This window comes from Scleropages formosus, chromosome 5, assembly GCF_900964775.1.
Source record: "Scleropages formosus chromosome 5, fSclFor1.1, whole genome shotgun sequence".
In the NCBI taxonomy this organism is placed as follows: Eukaryota; Metazoa; Chordata; class Actinopteri; order Osteoglossiformes; family Osteoglossidae; genus Scleropages; species Scleropages formosus.
This window is the reverse complement of record NC_041810.1, coordinates 28523565-28545450: the sequence shown is the minus strand read 5'-3', so window position 1 is coordinate 28545450 and position 21886 is coordinate 28523565. Positions and strand designations below refer to the sequence as shown.

The 21886-nt window shown below is 46.0% G+C and overlaps 1 protein-coding gene across 2 annotated transcripts; it reads right to left on the bottom strand.

Moving 5' to 3' along the window:
- Positions 1–3333: 3333 nt before the first annotated feature.
- On the bottom strand, positions 3334–9100 carry adpgk (ADP-dependent glucokinase). Of its 2 annotated transcripts, none has more exons than XM_018765666.2 (8): positions 8966–9100; positions 8083–8322; positions 7764–7989; positions 6558–6620; positions 5053–5173; positions 4433–4629; positions 4212–4310; positions 3334–3902 (listed from the first exon to the last, which is right to left on the bottom strand). In XM_018765666.2, exons 2-8 carry the CDS (start codon positions 8301–8303, stop codon positions 3345–3347), a joined length of 1485 nt encoding a protein of 494 aa, XP_018621182.1. In that variant the 5' UTR covers positions 8304–8322; positions 8966–9100; the 3' UTR covers positions 3334–3344. The 2 variants fall into 2 exon arrangements, with proteins under 2 accessions (XP_018621182.1, XP_018621183.1); XM_018765667.2 differs by having other exon boundaries at positions 3334–3899.
- Between the last annotated feature and the right edge of the window lie 12786 nt (positions 9101–21886).

Below are 21886 nucleotides of genomic sequence, written 5' to 3'. Positions count from 1 at the left end.
TCATACAGAACAATGCTGGTATTATTAGTTATTTTTTCCTCGCTGTTGGAAGTAACGGCACCGAGGCAGATGTTTCGGGAGATTCCATCGTAGCACGACCCTTCTTGGAGACAAGGTAACTCGTTTTGCACATTCACCTCTGATAAAGTGTCTGAGATCCAGACAAAACACCACGAGATGTGTATGAAGTGGCAGTCTGTCAGTGGCGTGTTGGGTTTTAGTGACAGTTAAAGGTCTTGGAGAAAGAGCTCCATCGGGGCCTGGGACCAGTGCTCGGGGTTTTCCATGCATAGGTTTGACCATTTGCGTTCAGACATAGAGAACTTTGCTCCTTCCAGTGGTAGGCCGTCGTCAACCAGGTATTCTGTTGGAAAGCTGTGGGTCAGGTAGGTATAATGAAGACTATAATTCCTGGATGAGATCGGCCTCTTCCAGGATTTCACTGGCCCATGGGTTACAGCAGCTTTACTGCGCTTGTGTCCTGCGTACACACTAGTGTCCTTTATGTGTTCTCAGACAGACATGTTGGAAATCAGTTGCTCTTTTGATACTAACTGTGGCGTTTCTAGTCTCTCTTTTTGGTAGAACTTTCGCACCGGAACGCTTCTGCTTGGTTCAAGTAGCATTGTTTACTTCAATTCTTGTTTTAGGAACAAATGCTTCTTGAAAATAAATGTTAATTTTGTTTAGTTGCAGAAAGCAGAAGTGATGTGGGTATTGAGTGCTGCTGTGTAGTTGTCTGAATAAATATGAAACATCACATTCCATTTGTAAAATATAATTATGCACCTGCTATTCATTCTCTGTAAAATTCGTATTGAGAAATGCTGATATTTTTGAGAAATGTAAATGCATTATCCCTTTAACAGTTGTACGTACATCTTAGGAAAAAGTTGTAGTCCAGGCAAATGCAATGGCTTTTAAAGGAAGAGAAGCCAAAAATGTTATATTTTAGAAAGCACCTTCTTATTAGTGTCTGTGCAGGCAATGTAGGTTTTTATTTCCTTCTGAAATTCCACTGATACAAGTTCTGAATTATGTGTTTTAAATAGACCAGGGTGGTTCTGAAACTGCCCACATTAGCTGGGTGTCCAAAGGGTGTGTGGAAATGCAAATTGAATGTAGTCTGTATGTAAAAATGATACAGAAATGGTTTTAAAATGAAATGAAACAAATTTATTTTGTTATCAAGAGAAATACAGTAATTTATACAAAAAAACCATGACAGCAAATAAGTAGTCAAGGTGGAGGATTTCGGGGAGGGGGGGGTCCACAATCGCCCATCACCATAAGACACCATGAAGACATATTGCATATTGTAAAATACTATTGTGCAAAAGACTCGTTTTAACATCATATTGACAATTTAAAATGTGCTTATAATAAAATGGCTTAATTAGACAAATATGGTCTTAGTCATTGTTTAGATGATTTTTAAAGAACCATATTCATAGTAATCAATGTGTATATAACCGTGGTAATGCACCAGACCCACTGGAGATGCAGAACAGTGTAACACTATTTTCTACATTTTAAAAACATACTCATCACTTGGGTGGAGCCACAAAATTTCATTTGATGGTAATGTTTGTGAAGATGTTGTATTTTTTTAGAGCGGTTGAATGGATAATTTATTTGTGGGATGACAAGACTATAGCAATCCACAAATTTGTTCAGTGCATCCAGTATTTTTATATGTATTAATTAATCCAGCTAATCCCTTCGTAGTCCCATTTCAAATGGATGCATTCATAGACCTTCAAAGGTGCTGCACCTGAAGTTTGTATATATCTATATTAATTGGTGTTATACAGTATTTTTTTTCTAAAGCGATTTCATGGTACAAATATATTTGGATTTGTGTATGAATGTAATAATTTGTTGTCTTTTATAAAAATCTAAACTATTGTTTGTTTTAATGCAGAGATCCCTTACATTCTTTGTAACAATATTTAGTAAACAGAGGAAACACTACAGCTGACCCCACGATATATACAGCTTCTGCCACTTATACCTTTAGGAAAAAGTAACAAATCTTGGTCAAAAAAAAAAAAGGGGGCAAGACCTGTTTTCAAAGAAATGTTAAATATGAGGAGTTCAGGTGCTGTTTTTGAAGACTAAATCTGAGAAGTGACAGGGTAGTAAGATTTTATCCTGAGATGTGGAGCAGTGGGTATGTGCAAGTCTCACATTTCACACCCTGGACACTGTGGCTGAGGGCACATTGACTTCATGTCCCCTGCTGCTATCTACTACGTGGAAAGATTGCCCCACTAGTGGAGGGTTGTACTAATTCACATAAAACTGGTTAAAGCGGCATTAACATCAATAAGTTATTCTGGTATATTTTGTGTGGGGTTTTAAAAGTTATGTAGACATATATAGAAAGATACACAAAATACATGATTTTTTTTTTCTACCATGATTAATACAGAATCCCTGAAAACATTAAAGGAAAGAATCCTTCACAGATTTAAGAAAACACCCACATCTGAGAAGGCTTGTGGAGCAAGAGGGGCAGTTTCTTCAAGTACACAAACCTAGTCAAAGGAAACCTAGTCTGAGCTCATGTTAGCAGTTCCACGGTATTGTGAAATCGTTTTAAATAAAACAAACATGGCCACGCATGTAACAGAAGTTTCTCTCAGCTTTCTGTTCTCATTCCACACAAGAAAACATGCTTGAAACGACATCATCTTGCAACATTCAGTGGCAGGAGATGTTAATCTGATCGACTGAATGCGATGCAGTAGAAGCGAGTGCAACACTCGCTGTCTGACCTCCATGTTAATTGCAGGTAGCAGACAAGCAACCCCTCATGTTTTCTTGCTAAGCTGAACTTAACTCTAATAAGGCGGCAGGTTGTTGACTACGCTTTTTCAGTCGTCTGCATTAGCAGCGCTACACTATGGTAACTTAGATCGGCTGTAGGCCAGTTAAACGTACGTACCAGCTGATCAATGGAAAATGGAGTAAAGAAGAAGTCTGAATCAAGTGTATCTTGAGGGTGACAGCTAGTTAATATTCTAAACCTCAAATGCTGATGTATTTACAGCGCTTTGGGTCACAATCCTTTGTAGCAGCTTGGATGGTGGTGGTCTTAATGTTTATGAAGAAGTGTCTATAATCTGCATTTTAAGAAAAGGAAATGCGGTTCTCCGGTACCTTTGACTCATGAGCAGATATGAATGGTACAACTGCATGGAGTGTGAGATGTAAGGGAGAGTGTGTGTACGTGTGAGAGAGAAGGCGGTTTTCACAAGCCCAGTGTAAACAAGTCCTATGTCACCAACGTGACTTGTCGTGGGAGGTTCACCATCCCCAGTCCCCTCGGGAGTTGTGCGCTACTGCTGCCGGACCACTTCTGAGTACAGGAGTCCCTCGGCCGAGATGGCGTCTCCCAGGCCCACGGTCCGGAGCGGCTGCTGGCACACCAGCACAGGGCTCAGATGAAATGTGACATTTCCACGGTGCCACGTGGCGACAGGCCGGGCAGGGTCCAATGCTAGGCTCTGCCTCGGCTCACTGTGGGAGCTGTGGAAGTGGCGCGGGGCCAGGAGGACCACCTTGGACACGTCCACATGCTGGACACCGCAGGCCTGTGTGCTGGCCACACGTGCGCCTGCAGCCACAGCCGATTCCTGGTTGGTCCAGTGGCCGTCCACTGTGGCCAAGATGTGGTAGGCCAATGTGTGAAAGTGCACCCGTGTAAGGTCGGCTTCCGACTCAAGGTCTGTGCGCCCATACTGCTCCAGAACCCACAGCAAGATGTCGCTGACCTGACCCACGTCAGGCACACCGTTCCAGGACGCCAGCTGGGAGTGGGGGCCTGAGCCTGCCTGGGACAGGAACAGCAGCTCCTGTTCGTTGAGCCCGACGGAGTTCACAATGGGCAAGACCTGCTAACGGAAAACAGGGCCATACAGCAGATAGTGACCTTAAATGCTGTAGCACGACACCAATAGATGACATGAGTAAAGCCACAGGAAACAATACCTGTGCAGGTATACCTCTACACACAGTTCCACCTCTTGGACCCTATACTTACAAGTAAGTCCCCACACACCACCGCGCAGTCTTAGTCTCGTATGTCACATTGCAATGAGGTGAGCTGGACTGTGTACGCTACGTGACCGCAGTTTTTCTGATGGGGTGGTTTTGCAGATGTCAAGCTGAGCCCTCGGATCTTGCTGGTAAACCTACACATTTACCTCCTGCATGATGCTCTTCATATAGTCCTTGTCCGTCATGCTAGCCAGCTCTAAGTGGACGGGGACCTCATTGGGGATGTCAGAGATGGCCACCACGGCCTGCAAGACATAACAGTGAGTCCCATCAGCTGCTCCGCACTGATGCTGATCTCAAAGGTCGAGTTCTGTACAGATTGCAGGAAAGGGGTTCATCATAATGATGTTGGAGGGGTTACACCCACCTCTTTCAGTCGTTCTTCCCATAGCTCACGACCCTGGCCTTCCATCATGTGGAGACCTGAAAGCACCACCAAGTCTGGCTGGAACTCCTCCAGACTGGCCACAAAGGTCTCCAGCAGGCTCATCTTGCCATTGGCCACATCGTGGGAGAAGATGAAGCGGTTGGCCTGAGGGGCTCTCGCGGACCCCCATTGCTCACCTGTGAATGACCGCAGCAAGGAGAGACAGAGAGAGAGACACTGCTTATCTGTCACAATGTGAGAACAGCTTGGCCCCTGCCAGTTTGACTTCCCAGGAACAGAGAGTCCCTGACTGCCTGCGCTCCTCTGATCTTCGGTTTGTACCATTCCAGTTTACCTTGGTAACTATGCACTGCATTGTATTGGAACTGTCTTCAGCAACATGATGGTGATGAGAAGCATTATGGGGGATTATGCTAATGCAGAAAGCAAATGGGAGCTTGAAGCGATCCCCTAAGAAAGGAGACATCTCGTCCTATTCAAGGACACAGATAAGCTAAATGAGCTCACGGTTCCCTTTAACTGCTTTCTTCTTAGCAGACAGGCTAAATACAACCACTTAAAACTTTTAAAGGTTTACAGTCATTAGTGTCTGTTTTTACCTGCCTTGTACTCCAGAATTAGGTGGAACTCATCTGTCTCCTGGAGAGATGCTGGGGGGACCACAATCTGGTCATCCAGGAGCTCATGGAGCTTGGGCCCCACGGGGCCACAGAGGAGCACCTGGGAGATGGAGACGGATGCAGAACAAAGGTGATTCAATATCTCACCCCTGGCTCCTGGTGTCAGCTACCCGAAGCTGCTGTGATATCTTATGAATGTTCAGATTTAATGACAAGTGGGATCTCTGCGTTTCCTGCACAACATCACCATTCTCACACCATTAGGCAAGTGCTTTTAATTTGCTAGATGCAGTACTGTTTCTGAAGGATCGATAACAGCTCCAAATTGAAGAAAAATCAAATTCGGAGCTTTTCTGACATATTATGGCAACTGAAGATGCTGTGAGAATTATAAATCATGTGAAACATAAAACCGCTTAAGAATAAATCAAAACTTGCATACAATCCTATAGCCATAAAACACAGGGCTCACAGTGTTTAACACATGAAGAGCACAAAGGAAGTATTCTGATCAAAGTGACACCTAAGTGTGGCAATACAGCATGTAGATGCTATACGGATGAAGCATCTTTTTTTTTTTTTTTTCTTTTTTCTTAAATTCAGCATTTCCTGTCTGATTGTATCAGAGAGAGAACTTTCCGGAGTAAGAAGTTCCCACAGAATGAAGATAAAAGAGCTCTCTACTAAGAATGTAGGGCTGCTATAAAACACTAGCGTGACAAAGGCAACTAAATGGGGGAAATGATGCCATACCTGTAATCTGCAGCACCAGATCTGACACTACATTGCATTTAAATTTATTAATTTAGCAGATGCTTTTCTCCAAAGTGACGTACATTTCATAGATGTATACTAGATCACACTAGAATTTTAGTAGTAAATAACAGTAAAAGTCATATGCACTTGCACTAAAGGTGGGATTCTCAACGCTTTACTCATACCTCTGTTTGCGCTGTTACAGCTTCACAAAGACAAAGTCATGTTAAAATGAATGCGCTAGTTGAGGAGTAGTTCTCATGTTTTTGAATCGTGATAGACTATTGCAAGACTGGCTGGAGCTCAGTTTATGCTAGTAAAGAAAGTCAGAAAAAAATTCAACTAACAAAAATACAATTGACTTTGTGATGACAAAGGGAGAGCAAGGCCTACAATTAACAAGCACTGTCCTATTGGTAATGAGGTTTTTAATTTTCTGTGTCCTAGGTGTAACCCAGTTCATTAAGGTAACCATGAGGCGAGAACAGTTATCACCTGGCTTTTGTAGGTAAGGACAAATGGTATACTGCAAAGAGGCCCAATCAGTGTTGTTCACTGAATCATTAACATCATCTTGTAATTGTTAGTGTGACGAGCAACGTGTAAAGCCACCAATCAGGTATGTGCAGCTGTGCCCTTAACTATTCTGTTGGTCTTATAGAGTGCATTAGTACTGTGTGGAAGGTGGACTAACTAGCCTTGTTCGCTTCTTGGAAAGGTCAACGTACCATCAGATCAGGGTAGGTAGCCAGTTTCTGGCCGATCAGAGCAGCGTTTCCACCTACATAGAGCTGGAAAATGGGCAGACAAGTCAGAGATAATACAACTTGAACATATTCAGAAAAGGAATTATTCCCATGGTTAAATTAGATTATAGTACTTCTGTAGGTGTGACGAGAGAGAACAAGTCACACGACTACCACACAGTAATAGTGCAGTGCCTGGGCAACATGGTACAATCAAAATTGCATTCACTCTGCTGGATCAGAGCAGAAGAACCTGTCTGTTTCTACCCCAGTGAAAAGAAATCTAAGGCGAGAACAAATCATGTTCTTGTGTCTCTGCCAAGACGTACACCGGTGATTGGCTACTATGGGGTGCAGCCAACTCGTCTGACTGGTCCGATCACCCGAAACTATCAAAGCTTTTATGTTCCTCGCACTTCACTTACTAGAGCTCTTAGAAGTATAATAATCCTTTGGTGAGGGTGTTTAACACTCTGGCTTTCTCGGTTGTTGAGGGGGTGAACCCTTCGAGGTCTTTTGTATATGATTATCTGCATCTAAGGTGTGTGTGCGCGCAAACTTTGACTCTTGCTTTCTCTCATGTACTGAAGAAGCGTGTAGGGTTATAACAGTAAAGTAATGGCTGTTCTGTGTCACGCAAACAATTTTAAACGCACTGATAAACTGAGGTATGAAATACGAAGACCGCCTATGCAAGAGGAATGGGTTAGACTGAGAAACCAGCACACACACTTCCCTCTGGGACAGTCAAGGGAGATCCTTGAATTAAGATTCCCTGGAACCGGTATGTTTAATTACTGTGAGGCATGCAGAATTACATCTGACACGGAAACCCAGTCCTCAGCGGACGCTGTTTTAATTCACGGGGAAAATTAAGTCCGTCGTGAGCGCATGCAGTTCAATTGTGAGACAAGCAACAGTGACAAAAGAGGAGAGAACTGTTACCTTCCCTAGGTTACGGTGCCTGGAAAAGCAGAGAGAGAATGAGCTGAACCTACAGCTGACTGTCCCACAAAGAGTTTTCTTTGAGCAGTAACACGGTTTAACCCCTCTTACCCCCCAGGCTGCTATTCACTCGGAGACTATAAAGGCATCGCTATCTTGGGTTACAGTGTCGTATTGCTGTTACCAGAATCGCTTGTATAGAGGCTGACCATTTCTTCTGAGCACCCTCAGCTCCCAGGTTACCTGAGCCCCAGGGTACTCCGCAGCAGCCCGTGCGATCCTCTGGAAGTCCTCCCTGTCACTGTAGAAGCGCTCTGCAGCTGCACCCCTCCCCATGAAGTGTGTGAAGGCCTCCCTGAGGTCCTCCTTGGAATGTAGCACATCGTGGTCCCGGCCGGGCCCGGGGTCGGCAGCCAAGGCCTGGAGCAAGCCCACTCCGGACACTACCACGTCCACACAAGCATTCACCCTGCGGGACAAGCACCACGCTCAGCGAGGACTCGCACAGTAGCGAGGAGATGAGTATCTCTATCAACCGCTGCCTGGGATGTGTCGCGCTCACCCGACGGCTACCCGGCTCCATTTCCGGGCAGGCGCAGCGATCAGGACTTCCCACGCAGCCGAGATGGTCTCCTCAATGGCGGGGTTGTCACCGGGTGCCTGCAGGACATCGAGGGTGCGAGTCACGAACTCCAGCAGGTGATCCGGCAGCTTGGGGTCCGCATGGTACAGGTAGCCTGCGGCGAGGGCCAGCACGGCCACCACCAGAGCCTTCTTCCACATGACGGCACCCGTCGGCCTCCTGCAGACGGGAAACCAAACGCGGAGAGTCACCATCCACCTGGGACTTGGGGCCCGGCTCCATTCGGCCCCACTGTTCACCTGGACACGTCCTTTACAGCGCGGAAGGGCCTCCTGACCATTAATGTGACTCAACACATATGCAGGTATATCTACCCTCCTTAAGTATATTGTATTTAATTCAAATGAACATCTTCATCAGAGCAGAAAGTTGTCATTAATAAAACATTCAGTAGGAAGATGATCATGAACATACAGGTAAAAATCACTTTGCAAGAATAACTGGACAATAATCGTATTAATCATGACTGACTGTAATGAGCAAACTGTCATCCTATTAAAGACCAGTTCTGTACAGCACACTATGACTATGACCGTTGAAGTTTCATTGATTGAACTAATCATGTCCAGCAGTAGTGAAGAGATTCATTATCGTAGCGCACAGTCCGGACAGTTTATGTATTTGCCACGTATTTTTACTGACGCCTAATGATATTTTTGACTAGCCGTTAGCTGTAGCTAACAGGACCTCACCTGTGTGTACAAACACACAGAAACATCCCGGTCCGGACGTGGACGTGGTCGACATTCTTCTAAAACTAAGTGGAATGTTACATGTTTGTCCGGGTGGTCCCTGTACTTACCGCGCTGCACAGACACGGAGAGAAAGGAGTCTCTTTCACTGCCGTTCTGAGCAGACCGAGCGGCTCTGGAGCTCCGCGACCGGACCGGCGCCACGTCCAACCCGCCGCAGGGGCCGCTTGGTGCCTCAGTGTACCTTCACGTATAGCGAACTGGCGGAACTTACGTAAACGGCGTATGTGTACTCAAGCGAGCGAAACGTGGAAACTTACGCAGAGGGCGTACGTTCATTAAACGGAAAGAAGTGAAAGAACTTACGTAAATGGAGTAAGGCGAAGGCCACGCTCGTCGTCGGCTGCGCGGCGACTTCCTTCGCCGGCTGCTGCGCTCTTTGCGTAACTCCCTCAGACGTACAATACGGGTTAGCAGGGGTCGACGTTGTGTATCTGCGTTTGCGGAATCGCTCCAGAACCCGGAAGAAGCTTCCCGTCCAGCTGGACTGAGGAACGAACGAGCTTAGAGCCGTGTATTACATGTCTCTGTTTTTCATGACGTGTTTTGTGTAACCACGCGCTCTCACTGACATATGTAGTGAAAGGAGACGATTTCCCCCCCCCACCGCTGCGAAAGGTGTCGTGTCTGAAGGAGCCCGGTGTGAAGGGAAACAGCCAATGGGCGTTCGAGCCGCGTGCGCGGGAAACGTGTTGGCACGAGCCCGGACCTAACGCTGACGTAAACGTGGGCCGGAGAGCGCGCGCACATCGAGCGTGCAAAATAATTGCCATTCATTCAGATACGCGACGTTTCCACTGACTTTAATCTGATTTGGTCGGTTTTATTATCATTTACCGGCACCCGTCCATGTATTACCCCCATACAGCTGGATCTAGAAACTGTTTTTATGTGCCAAGAACTGAGTCGATGCTAATTTCATTTCTTTAAAACATAATTCTATTTTTTTTTCAGATATGTTTTATGTTCCGTAGAGCATTGGACTGTGCGAATCATGTTAAAATATGGAACGTTATAGAAGACTTTGATCATGATCTTGATCAGGGCAGGAGGCCAAAAGTTGAAACAGCATGGAGAAGCAGAATGGCTTTTTCATACCTGTTCTGCTTGACATATTGAGAGAAGTGGGACTGGAAGAAGAGAAATGTGGATTCAAAACTGGTGGAAGGAACCATCGTATCCAGGATCAGTAATGTGCAATATGTTAGTGATACTACGCTATTAGTAGAGGGTGAAGACTTTAAAATCCTATTGGTAAGTCAGCTGAGAGCCCAAAAAAAAAAAAACTACAGTTAAATCTGAAGAAAACAAACTAGCAAATGGAACAACTTCAAGTTATGGTGCTCATGGTGGAGACGCACACAGTTGAGCACTTGTTTCTCTTGTGCTGCTTTTTAGGATTTACACGGACCCTCTTAGACAGTAGTCCTGGACGATACATTTTAAGGATGCTATTGACAGCGAGGAAACGGGTGGATGTTGGATCAGGTGCAACGAAATCGGAGCTCAAGTCGTTGGAAACAGAAATGATGCGACTGAGGTTACCATGCTCCGGACACGCGATTAGAAGGCTGAATTTTCCTAAAAATAGTGATGAGTGGAAAAGATGCAGGAAAAAGATGAGCTGCAGTCGGCTGGATGGACTCCATCATAGTGACGATGAACCGAGGGGAGGGCGGAATGTTGCGGAGGGGCTCTGTGCACTTAACAAAAGCCACCATCTACAGCAGCTAACAATGTTAGTGTTAATTTGGCACATTTCTACTCCAATATAAATGTTTTATGAGCGTCAGTATTTTTTTTATCCTTGAGTATATCCATAAACACTTAAATCTCTAAATCGTTCCGGAATGTTTTAAAATAACAGGAAATGTTTTCTAGTGGACAGTGTTGATAATTTGACAACCATTAAGCCAAATTAACACTGAATGTTATACTTACTGTAAACGGTGGTTTTATTTGTATTTGCCTTTTAGCCAATTTTAAATGTCAAGATTGGTTGAAAGAAATCATGGACCTTGGTTAACACTTCAAGAGATCTTGAAATCATTTGAAAACATCTTTAAATAACAGCTGAACTCTGGAGATGCACTTTATTCGAAAAGATGTAAATAAATTCAAATACTTATGTTAATTATGTCATTAACGGAAGAGGCTGGAGCGAAAATGGGGACCGTCTGGAGCTGAGTTTGAGAGTTAATTGCTCCCAAAGAAAATGATGACTGCTTAATTAGTTTTAATCCTAACACGGTGATGCTTTTGTGAATAATTTGTTCTCTACCTGCTTCTTCCTCAATTCCATCACCTGCCAATGACACACACAGGGTAATTATGGCCAGAAAATGTGAGAACAGACTGGTACATTATATCAGAGCTGCGTGGTGTCAGTTTCCCCCTTTCTAGGATTTTGTCATGTAAAATAATACTGCTAAAATTTGATGTTTGGACGCTGCCCTTATTCAACCTCAGTTTCCACACAGGTTGCTTAGATCACATTCCCTTTAATTCCAAGCATAATGTGTTGCGCTTCCCTAAAAATTAGATTCTAATATAGTTTACTAGGTAATTCAGCTTCACTGCATATTCAGCAAAGTTTTTCTGCAGTTTGTGTCTGATTTCCTCTTGATGTACGATTTGTATTTTTCTCTGAGATGTATGTCACTTTGGAGGAAAGACTCTGCTAAATGAATAAATGTCAATGTAAATTATATGTAAATGATTGTCCTTCACTGTTTGTTCAATCTTTCCTTTTTAATTCTGCCACAAGAGTGCAGTGTTCCACCAGCTGATGTACATATACTTTATCTTTCAAGAGAAAAGGCCACATGGGAACCATAACCCGAGGCTTTGACCCTAAACGGTGGAATGGAACATTATTCAGAGGAGACGTGGAATGACCATGGCACCTAAGATGTACGATATAGCGTAATATTAATGCATACTGCACAAATACAGCAGTACAGTAATAAGCTCTTTCCTTCGAAATTCTCAGAATACGTTCAGGAACCGAGCAAAATGAGTGAGTCGGGCTGGACCGCAAACCGTGGTTATGCGATCGTATGCCTGGCATAATTTGTCTTCATTCCTGCATCTCTTATTGGGCCTCTTGACCAAAGGAAGGTTGTGAATCCACGTAAGGACTGAATTTCTCTGAATGCCGTTCCATGGGGGTCCAGCAGGATTTGGGGGGGATTATTTTTCTGAGCAAGAAAGCAGTACATAATCAGAAGTTCCACAGTCCAACATTTCAGTCTGAATCGTCTTGGGTTGTTTGAGTTGCAGCTGCTGCTGATACCTGTGCCCACCCTGACGTTTAGCTAACAGGACTTTGATTTTGTTTTGTTGTTCGGGTCCTGCTGGGAAAGGTGGGGTCCATGTCAGAGGTTGTGTATTGGTGCCATCTGTGAGGTGTTGGGGGCGTGAACACTCTTAATTCCTTCTCACCCTTTTGGATGCTGCGATCAATTGCTGCAATGAAACAGATTCCTCACCAAAACCCCCCTGTACATGAGCATGAATGTTAAACAACGATGAGCGAGATGCTGCACAGTCCTGAAGACGTGGCATTTCAGTCCTCATTAACAAACTAAATGTTCTCCTGTTCTCCGCTCCAGGTGTGGCTCCACATCGGGGGTCCTGTCATTCCCACATATGAAGAGTTTGACTGTACAAGGGAATAATTTTCTGCAAAGTACACTTGTAAGGTTGGAAGTGCAGCGTTCTTCAGCAAGGCAGTTTGGGGGGGGGGGGGGGTTTATGATTGACTACTGAAAAGCAGCACCAACCTGCACTGCTGGTCACGCCACTCCAGTAATATCATGTACATCTACACGTCAGCCGGGGTGGGATTTCAATCGGGGGGTCAGGGAGCAGAGGACCCTCCAAGAGTGTTGTGGAGCAATAGGCAACTGGAGCAGAAGGCAGATTACCCCCCGGTGGAGTGTCTCCGGCTACAGCAGGGTTGTGGATCGATCAAGAGAGGAGAGAGTTTAAATATAGCGGCATAAAAGTTTCATTCCACCTGAGGAGGTTTGCGCAGTCAGTAAATAGTGAGAAGGCAGCATTACAATAAGAACATTTCCTGTATTTAAATGGCTTTATTGTTTCCCACAGGCTGTGGTCCCCTGTAATGAACTTGCTTGACTTCGGCCATCTTCATTAAACAGTTAGAGCTCAACTGCCCAACCAAAATGCAGGTCCAGCTTGGAAAAGCCTCCTATTTGTCTTTTGCTGGTTTCACTCCTTTATCGACCCTCTCAACTGCACGTTTTCCACTTTGAACCCCTGCTAAGACCGAGGTATATCTGAACTCCCAGCTCGAGCATCTCTGTTTGTCTCTTTTGAGTCCGCGTCTGTTGCGAATGCACAACTGGGCTGCCGTGGTTAGGGGTTACGATGGAAGATTTCCATTCCCTGAGCCCAAAGCCTGGTTAGACCCATCGACCAGCTCAGCTCCAGCAGCTTCATCATACATTATTTGTGTTTAGTGATTTCTGTGATGTGGCAGAGAATTAGACTAGGAAACATGGAGATGAGCTCCAACACTGACAGCACAAAGTGGGCTTCCTGTCTCCTTGAACACCCCAACAGCCCCCCCCAAGACCATCACCACATGTATTCTCCTGCCATAAGCCTCCCTCTAGTTTCCCACTAAACTCAGTCTCATCTCTCCTTTGAAACACCCCCCGCTACTCTCTAGCGAGCCTCAAAGACCCTCGACTCTTCTTCCAAACTCCCACCTCGTCGGATATCTCAAAGACGACGTTGCTCCATCCAGACCCCCTACTGGGAAGAGACTCAAAGTCCCTCAGTTTCTCTCCCGTCACGGCCTCCGAAGCTCCTCAACCGCCAGACTCAAAGACACCGTGCAGACGTCAAACCCCCATGGAGCCCTCACCGTCCTGAAAGCACGCGAGCTCTCGTTTCTGTGGAAACCCCTGCCTCCCGCCCACCGGGTACCAGGCCGGCTGCTGTCCAGGCTGTGTCCACCAGGGGGGCGGCTTCTATGCTGCCTGCCTCTTTCTCCACGGAGGATCAGTGTGAAAGGATCTCCAAGCTGTAGAGATGGTCATTAGTGCTCCTGCATTCTTATGTGCCTCCCATCACTCCTTTCCTTGTTTCTTTGCTACATCGGGATGGGAGGAGAGGCCTGCAGGGGGTCCCTGTTAGCAATGACCGCAAGGTAATCGGAGAGAGACCAGAACACCATGATGCATCACGCTGACAGTTGGACTCAAGTAAGGCGCTAAAACTGCGACACAGTCACAGTGGGCCCGAAACACAAAATTCGTCACACCACGTAGTGTGTGTAAAGGGCAACCGAGATGTGTGCAGATCGTGTTTATCCTCCGTTTGTCAACTGGATAGGATCAGAAACCCAACAGTAGACAGGCGAGGACTGTCTTTCCCCAGTTCATCTGCTTGAGTCCCCTTTGGGTAGAAGGCCTTGTGGGTGTTTGCCATGTTGTGTGTGTGTGTGTGTGTGTGTGTGTGTGCGCGTGTGTGTGTTTATGTGTGTGCCACAGGACCCCGCCGTGCAGCTCTGAGAAAAACAGACACTTTTTAATAGGTGTGATGGACGTCCCCTGGTGGAGCCCTGAATTCGCCCTCCTTTGTTCTCTACACACAGTCCTGGCCTTTGGTAGCTCCACCCTGCTTTGGACCGCTCTTCTACGAAGGACCACATTCTTGGTTTTATCTTATTTTTATTCCTTTTACATTAAACAAAGTAAATTATTCTCGTTTGTTCATTTTGCTGACGTGATTTACAGCGTCACGTTTATACGCTGCATTATTTATGTAGTTATACAGCTGGGTAATGTTTTGACGTGAGTAGTTCAAGGTAATTACCTTGGTTCAGGGTACTACAATGGGAGCTGCCATTAAAACCTGGATATTTTGTGTGCACGACCGCACCTCTAACTACTGCGCCACCCGGTGCTAGGAAATTTACTCTATAATCCAGGATGATATTGGATGAAAGTGGAAGAATCAGTAACTTATTTCAGCAGATTGATTTACGTTATTGGCTTTCATTTTACACAGATATTGTGGTTCCTACCCTGAAATGAGTGGGTGTATCAGGTCATGTGACATCCTCTGTGTCTTATTGCTTGTCAGTGTTGTGAATCCCTTGCATTTTTAGTCAAGTTCTGGAAGTTTTTATGTTACTTCAGTTACATCAGCTGAAGCCGTGGTGAGCATCGCTGGAGCCCATCGCCCATCCGTGGTCCTGCCGACCGCTGCTGGGGAGAACGTGGCCTTTGATGATGGTCGGAAACATCTCTGAACATGAAAGGCTGGACTAATAGCTGAACTAATGCTAGATTACTGGGCTGTAGACGGGGCCTGTGGGATTCGACGAGGATGATCGAGAGCAAAGCCAGAGGAAATGAGGGGCTTAATCTGGTTTTACACGGGAGGCAGAGGAGCTGGAACACTGCAGTGCAATTGAGAGTGGCTCCCCCCAGCATCTACCCCTGGCTCGTGTACCTAGATTGGACCCCTGTCTCCGCTTCGACGGGGACCGGTTCAGCTGTACTGCCTCATCTTTACTGCATAGTAATGGTTGAGGATACACCTCAAGGTTGGCAGATCAAGCCCCACTATGTCCTGCAGTATTGAAGTAGAGCTGGGTGAGCAACTGGTCTAGGATGGTAACTGAGGAGGAGAAGGATGGATGACCGTGGTGAAGTGATTCCCCCTCCTTGCTGCCCCAAAAATTCATTACACCAAGTAAACAGGTCCTTGGAGAAGTTCTGCTGTAAAATCCTCCCGCTCCTTAGAGATGGATGTGCAGCATCCCGGAGAGCGGAACATTGTTAGCAAAGTCAAGACCCAGCAGAGCGATGAGTCCCAGCGACAACCTGAATATAATTCGTTGACTTAAGCCCCAAGTTTTATTTTGCGAAAAGCTTAACCAAAGTGCCCCTGTGAAGGCCGAGTTCCTGCTTTAAGATTTTCATCAGCACCACTTAATTTTATACTGCAATACGGTGTTTAAATGCCCTTTTCCATGTAATTCTTGTACCGCATTTCTACCCTGGAAAACTCTCCTGAGGACCAATGAAGTGGTCTCCTTTGCTGTTGGGTTACCCCTATTAAACTACTTCTCCAAGTAAGACTGATTTGGGACCCATTATTATTAATTGCTGACTATTATTAGCTAGTAGATTAAAAATATTTGGTGCATTTTTTCTTGTTTGCTTTCTAAGTCAGTCTTTTATTCCCTTTAATGGAAAGAGATTTGAAAGAAGTCTTTGTTCGATCTGTTTGTGTTACAGAATTCGCAGAGGGCTGCTCCATTGTGTCCTCTCTCTCTGTTCTGCTCCAAGGAGAGCTTGTGTCCCATTTTTGTGCTCCATCTCTAGTTCTGCCAGTTTAATTACGAAGGTTCGCCCATAAATAACCAGAGGATCTTTATTCAGCGTGAGACCATGAGACCGTGACGTGTTCCTCTCTTCTGGACAGTGAGGGTGTCTCGGGTCTTCAAATGGGCATTAAAGTCTATGGAGAGATTAGTGGCAGTAAGGGTTCCTGTGTGCGGATGTCAGTTCATGGTCATGTCGGCGGTCTGCTGTCCTCCAGGGTGAGATGTACCGTAAGGTCCATACGAAGCAGATCAATACGCCCTTCGTTTGAACTGTTTTGTTTTGTCACTGTGTATCGACTGAGTGTTTTTTACTGCAGGTTAAATCCACACAGCTCTGCGATTGGCTCGCAGCAGGTTCGAGAAAGTGAGTCATTCAGGCGGAAAGTCGATGGCCTCGCACCCAGCAGGGGAGGAGCCGGAGAGGGTGAGGGAACCCACACAGATAACCCCTCCTCTTCACGGTCAGGCTTTCTTCTTCTCGGAGCACTGGCAGTTGGTGGTTGAGGACTCAGGGGGCACAGAGGTGTTTAATGAGCACTGCTCCATTCCCTCCTCCAGTTCCTGGGCTTGTGTCAGTTTTCTGGATGGTGCTCCTGGTAATAGTCACTTGCTCTCACTCGTTCTTGCTGCCCTTTACCTGCTTTATAGACTTAATTTTCATACGTGCAAGTTCAACCCCAGCACCACACGATGAGGCCTGGCTCTTATCTCTGATCCTGTAGCTCTATGTGAACACCTTGAGCTCAGGGGACCTTTATCATAAAGGCACAACTGTGAAATGACCCTTCACGGAAGTGCTGTTTTGACCAAAGGAGATCGAATGAGGATCAGAGGGCAGGTAATAGAATAGCAGGATGTTCGGAAACCACTTCCAACACACTCTCATGCAAGCAGGGGATAGATTTAGTTTGCGTTGTGTATTTGCGTTCTGGGATGTGCACAGATAAACACTTAAAATCAAACAGTGAGCAGAACTCATTACCTTTTAGGTCCTGGATATCATGGGTAATGAGTTGGGTTGAGGCAGCTGAAGCACCAGCATTAGGTGGTGTCATGCCGCAGTGACAGAGAGGCTGTGGGAATGGGTGATGAGGAGATATGAGGGCCAAAGGGGGTGTAGAGGCAATAAGGGCTGTAGGGACTCTTTGGGTTTATGGGCTGTAGAAGGTGCAGAGGTCGGCTGATGTGCAGGGTACGTAGAGGCTGTAGGTACTGTGAAGGTCTAGCAGATGCTCAAGCTTTTGAATGCAGTGAAGGTGATAAGTAGAATCAGATGGTTTTGTTCAAACAAGAATCTCCTGGAATTGACCCTGAGCTGTACTATGCACTGAGTAGCCCAGCTCTGTAGGCCAGTTGGAACTGAAGTCACTGATGCCGGTTCTGCAGTGTTCCGCGCTTTGTTTTTACATATTGATCACAAAGATAACATTTGTCCATCTGTTTGTAATGTAAATGTAAACATGCAGCATGCTCTCGCTTTTTCCACTCACATTGTTCAGGTCAAATTTAAACACCAAATTCCAGATCTAAACTTCTCAAATGCCTTTGGAAAGAAATGCTTACCAGTCATGGCTCTTGATGACGCAGGGGGGCTCTGTGGAAAACTACTGCAAGATCATGTGTATTAAAACTTTTTTTGGCTTCAGAGCTGCGGTTAGAATCAAGAAGTCTACTTTATCTGATCCCCCAACTTCAGAGGCAAATATCATTTAGAAGATCAGTTCTTCAGAGCACTCGAGACGTGAACATTGAAGACTCTGTTGAAGATCAGACCTGACATGGCTTCGCTAATTTCAGCATTGAATTTCATGGTATAGATGTAAAATACGTACATATGTTGTGGTGTTCAAAGGTCTACAGAAGGTCTTCATAAAGTCTAGAGACATGTCTCTGGGAGGGGATTTCATCATGAGGTGGCTAGTGGGTTTACTTACCCAGTACTCCCGCTCATTCCAACCATGTGGCCATGGTGATGAGCACCAACCCAACAACAGAAGAGCCTAGTCAGGTACTGTAGCCAGTGTCATTGTGCTCTAAAGGAGTTGTTGCATGTAGATCTGTGAAACCTTGGAGTAAAACTATTGGACTGGTGACCCCCAGACCTGCTGCTCCCAGCTGAACCAAAGAAACACTCATGCTTTGTCCCCTAAGCTAAGGTCATGCAAATTAAACTGGAATGATTCCTCCAAGCCTCTAATTGTGTGACCAACCTCTTTTGGTTTTGCCACTTTTTGACATCTCCTGACAGGTATGAAAGATCTGGAGTTTTAACATCCAGTCAACATTGTTGGGGTGTTGAATGATTTTCTAAGCTGCAGAACTGAAGAGCGGTGACAGGTTTGGGAGCTCAGGATATGTCTTGGCGCCACTTCCACACCACGCTGTTCACGCAATAAACGTTGAGGCTGTTTTTCCTAATCAGAAATCCTGGGGCTGCTATTAAATGTGCCACAAAATGGAAATGGATTTGCAGCGCAACTTTAATTAGCATTTCCCTCGATGATCAAATTCTGAGCGATGACAGGCGTTCAATGTGGCCTCGCCGTTCTCCGATCATTAATTTAACAGCACTGTACCTGCGTGCCTCTTCTTTTAATTACACCCCTATTTCCAGCTGTCCTCAGAGCGGAGTTGAAGCCTCGGCAGAGACATCCCAGAATCCCGCATGACACCCAGAGAGGGCGAGAGGAGGAGAACAGGGCGGGTCGGATCTGTCGCAAGCTTTGACGAAAGCAGATATGAAGTGGGGCGGACCGCTTGTCCAAACGGGTCTGAGATCTAGAAGACACGGACTCGCAAGGGTGAGAATGACACTGCGGCCTCTGTGTGTGTGTCTGAGATGCTAACTAGACATCTGGGCTTTGACTGAGGTCTTTTCAATTTGGGTGTGAAATGACACACCATCAGCATATTCGATTACCTGTGGCCTTCGGAGGCGATTTGTACCTGTGGGTCTGCAGTACTGCTCCTTTGATCGGACGGTCCCACCGCTCTTTTAGCATTTATGGTTTGCTGGCCACTTGCAGCGGCTCTGAACTCCTGTCTGGGCTCAATGCAACAGAAATTCAGTCATCTCCTTCTCCGTACGTGTCTGCCATTACCGGGCATTATCCTTGTGGCTTGTAGTGCGGCGAGAAATTTCACCGTCTTCGGTCAGCACGTGGGGGTAATAAGCCTTAAATTGACTCAAGGTAATAATCCAGGATCCGCCATCCGTCAGAAACCCCAGCAGAGGACTTGGTGAACGAAAGACCAGGACGTCATGGCACTAAAAACAGGGATACTGCCTCATTCTGCTCAGGTTTGCTCTTTGTTTAGACTTTCCCTCCACAGCTCTAATTGAATATGGATGATTTAATTACAGTAATTAGTGAGCTCATTGCCAGTGACGGGGCTAATTGCTTGTTTGTAACTCCGGAATCCTTTTGCTTAGTAATCGGCAAAGAGCGAGAGCTCTTTATCTTTACTTTGACGAAAGAAAGATGGCTGAATGTGGCGGTTTTAAAAAAACGACCGAGGCCCTCTGCTTTAACACTCGGTAGTAGGTTGTGTGTGAGACAGAGATACATCCAGGGAAATGAGAAAGTATCAGGCCAACTCCCTGCTGCCTCTCATCCTACTCCCTGGGCTGTTGCGTCATCACAGGGTCCAAGGACTCATTCAACTCACAGGTGTTGATCACACAGATGATGCCTTGGACACGTGGAATGCACTCAAAGTGCACGTTCGCCAACGCTCGATTTGTCACACATTGCTGTCATGCTGTTCTGAAATTGTCCTTTGCAAGGCTTTGCGTTGTTCCCTCACCGGTGACTCCTCACTGGTGATGTTTAGGCTCCAACTATTATGGTAAACGCAAGTATTCCCAGCTCGATGGCACCTTGAGTAGTGGGCGTGGCCGGTGAGTAGCATGTGAATTAGCCGATTAAAGCTCCGCTTTAATGTTGCGCTCCTGTTTCTTATTCTTCTCCCTTTCAATATTCCTGCAAGTGTGAAGCTTGATGAAACCGAAAATGAGTTTTCACAATTTCACGGTTCCTGGGCAAAATCTTTCAGTGACTTAATAGGCCAGGAGCTGCTGCAAAGTGGAGGAATTAAATGTCGCACCGCTGTGTGTGTGTGTGTGAGAGAGAGAAAAAGAGGCTGTGGTTCTGTCCTTGCTTAGGCTACAAGAAATTATAGCTCTTCTGCACCCCTAAATGACAACTTCCAGGGTTCCCTCACTCTGCGGACCATTGGTTCCCGTGGCAACCCCAGGACACCCCTATTGCACCCTGGCCCCCAGGTCTGATGCAGTCCCTATCCTGAAGGGCACAGAGTTTGCACAGAAAGCCAGTAAATGAAGTTGCCTTCACCTTCACAAATCCGCGTGCTCTCAGCAGGTATTAAATCCCTCCCTGAACCTGTGAATGGGACGGGGACAGGGGCGGGGGGAGGCTGACACATCCAATTCTTTATAAGGATAAGCCAGTGTATTTCCACTTTATCGAGCCCCATGGAATTGTCAGTTAAAGGATAAAACCTCTTACAGAAATGTATCTCACAGCTGACATGTATTTTAAGACTGACCTTTGACGGTCAGGAGAAGCTGTCCAGATGTGGCCATGATCCCCCTCCTGTGGAGAGCACGGTCGCAGCGACGCAAACCATTTTAAATCAGTAAAGCTTCTTTACTCAGACTTCCCAGAACTCTGAATCCAACCATATGCAGAATGAGGGACCATTGTAGGGGTGGGTGGGTGTGTGGACAAAAAGCGGCCACCTGCTCCGCCCATCACTGGTCCTCCCAGCCTAATGAAGACCCTACTCAGCAGAGAGGAGCCTCTGGCCAGCCGCCCTCTCCCACACATACCCACTAGGGGCAGGGATAAACCTGGTGGGGGGAGCAGGCCATCTGGTGAAAGGAGACCAGGCACCGCGAAGATGAATCTGCACAAAGGTGCACAGCGCATCAGTATGGAAACAAACCAAGACCATACGGTGAACTGAAGCTAAGGTCAAAAAAGGTTAAAAACACATTCCCGTCTGACTACCAACAGCACGGTGTCACAGGTTAGTCTGACCACCTTTAGCAGCAATCAAGGACAAGTAAAACGCTTAAAAGATCTCAAAGTGAAGATCAGAAGTGGAGGTGAGAAACCGATCCAAAGTGATGTCAGCAGACCTGTACATTGAAGGGCAGCATCTATCTATCTATCTAAACCATATTAAATATCTTGGCTGACACATCTGGTATCTTCTATCTTAGTACTAAATATCTTGTAACATACTTATTCACCTTGGAGAAAAGTATCAGACAATCAATAATGATGATAAATAACATCTGTAGCTATCTATCTGTTAGATGGAGGAGTTGTTTTCCCCTCCCTGCTCTGGGTGGAATCATGACTCCATCTGACCCATTCGTTTTCCCTCAAAGAAGCTCTCAGCGGGGTGGGGGTCACAAGAATCTGTTTACCCTCTTTCCATACCCCACAGCCCAGGACGGTGATGAGAAAACAGTACCGTGAGAGACATTGCCGGATGGTTATAGAGAGACTGTGACATCCTAATCGGCGGCCTGGGTGTCTGCTCCTGACGTTGTCTCTCTAATTTGATG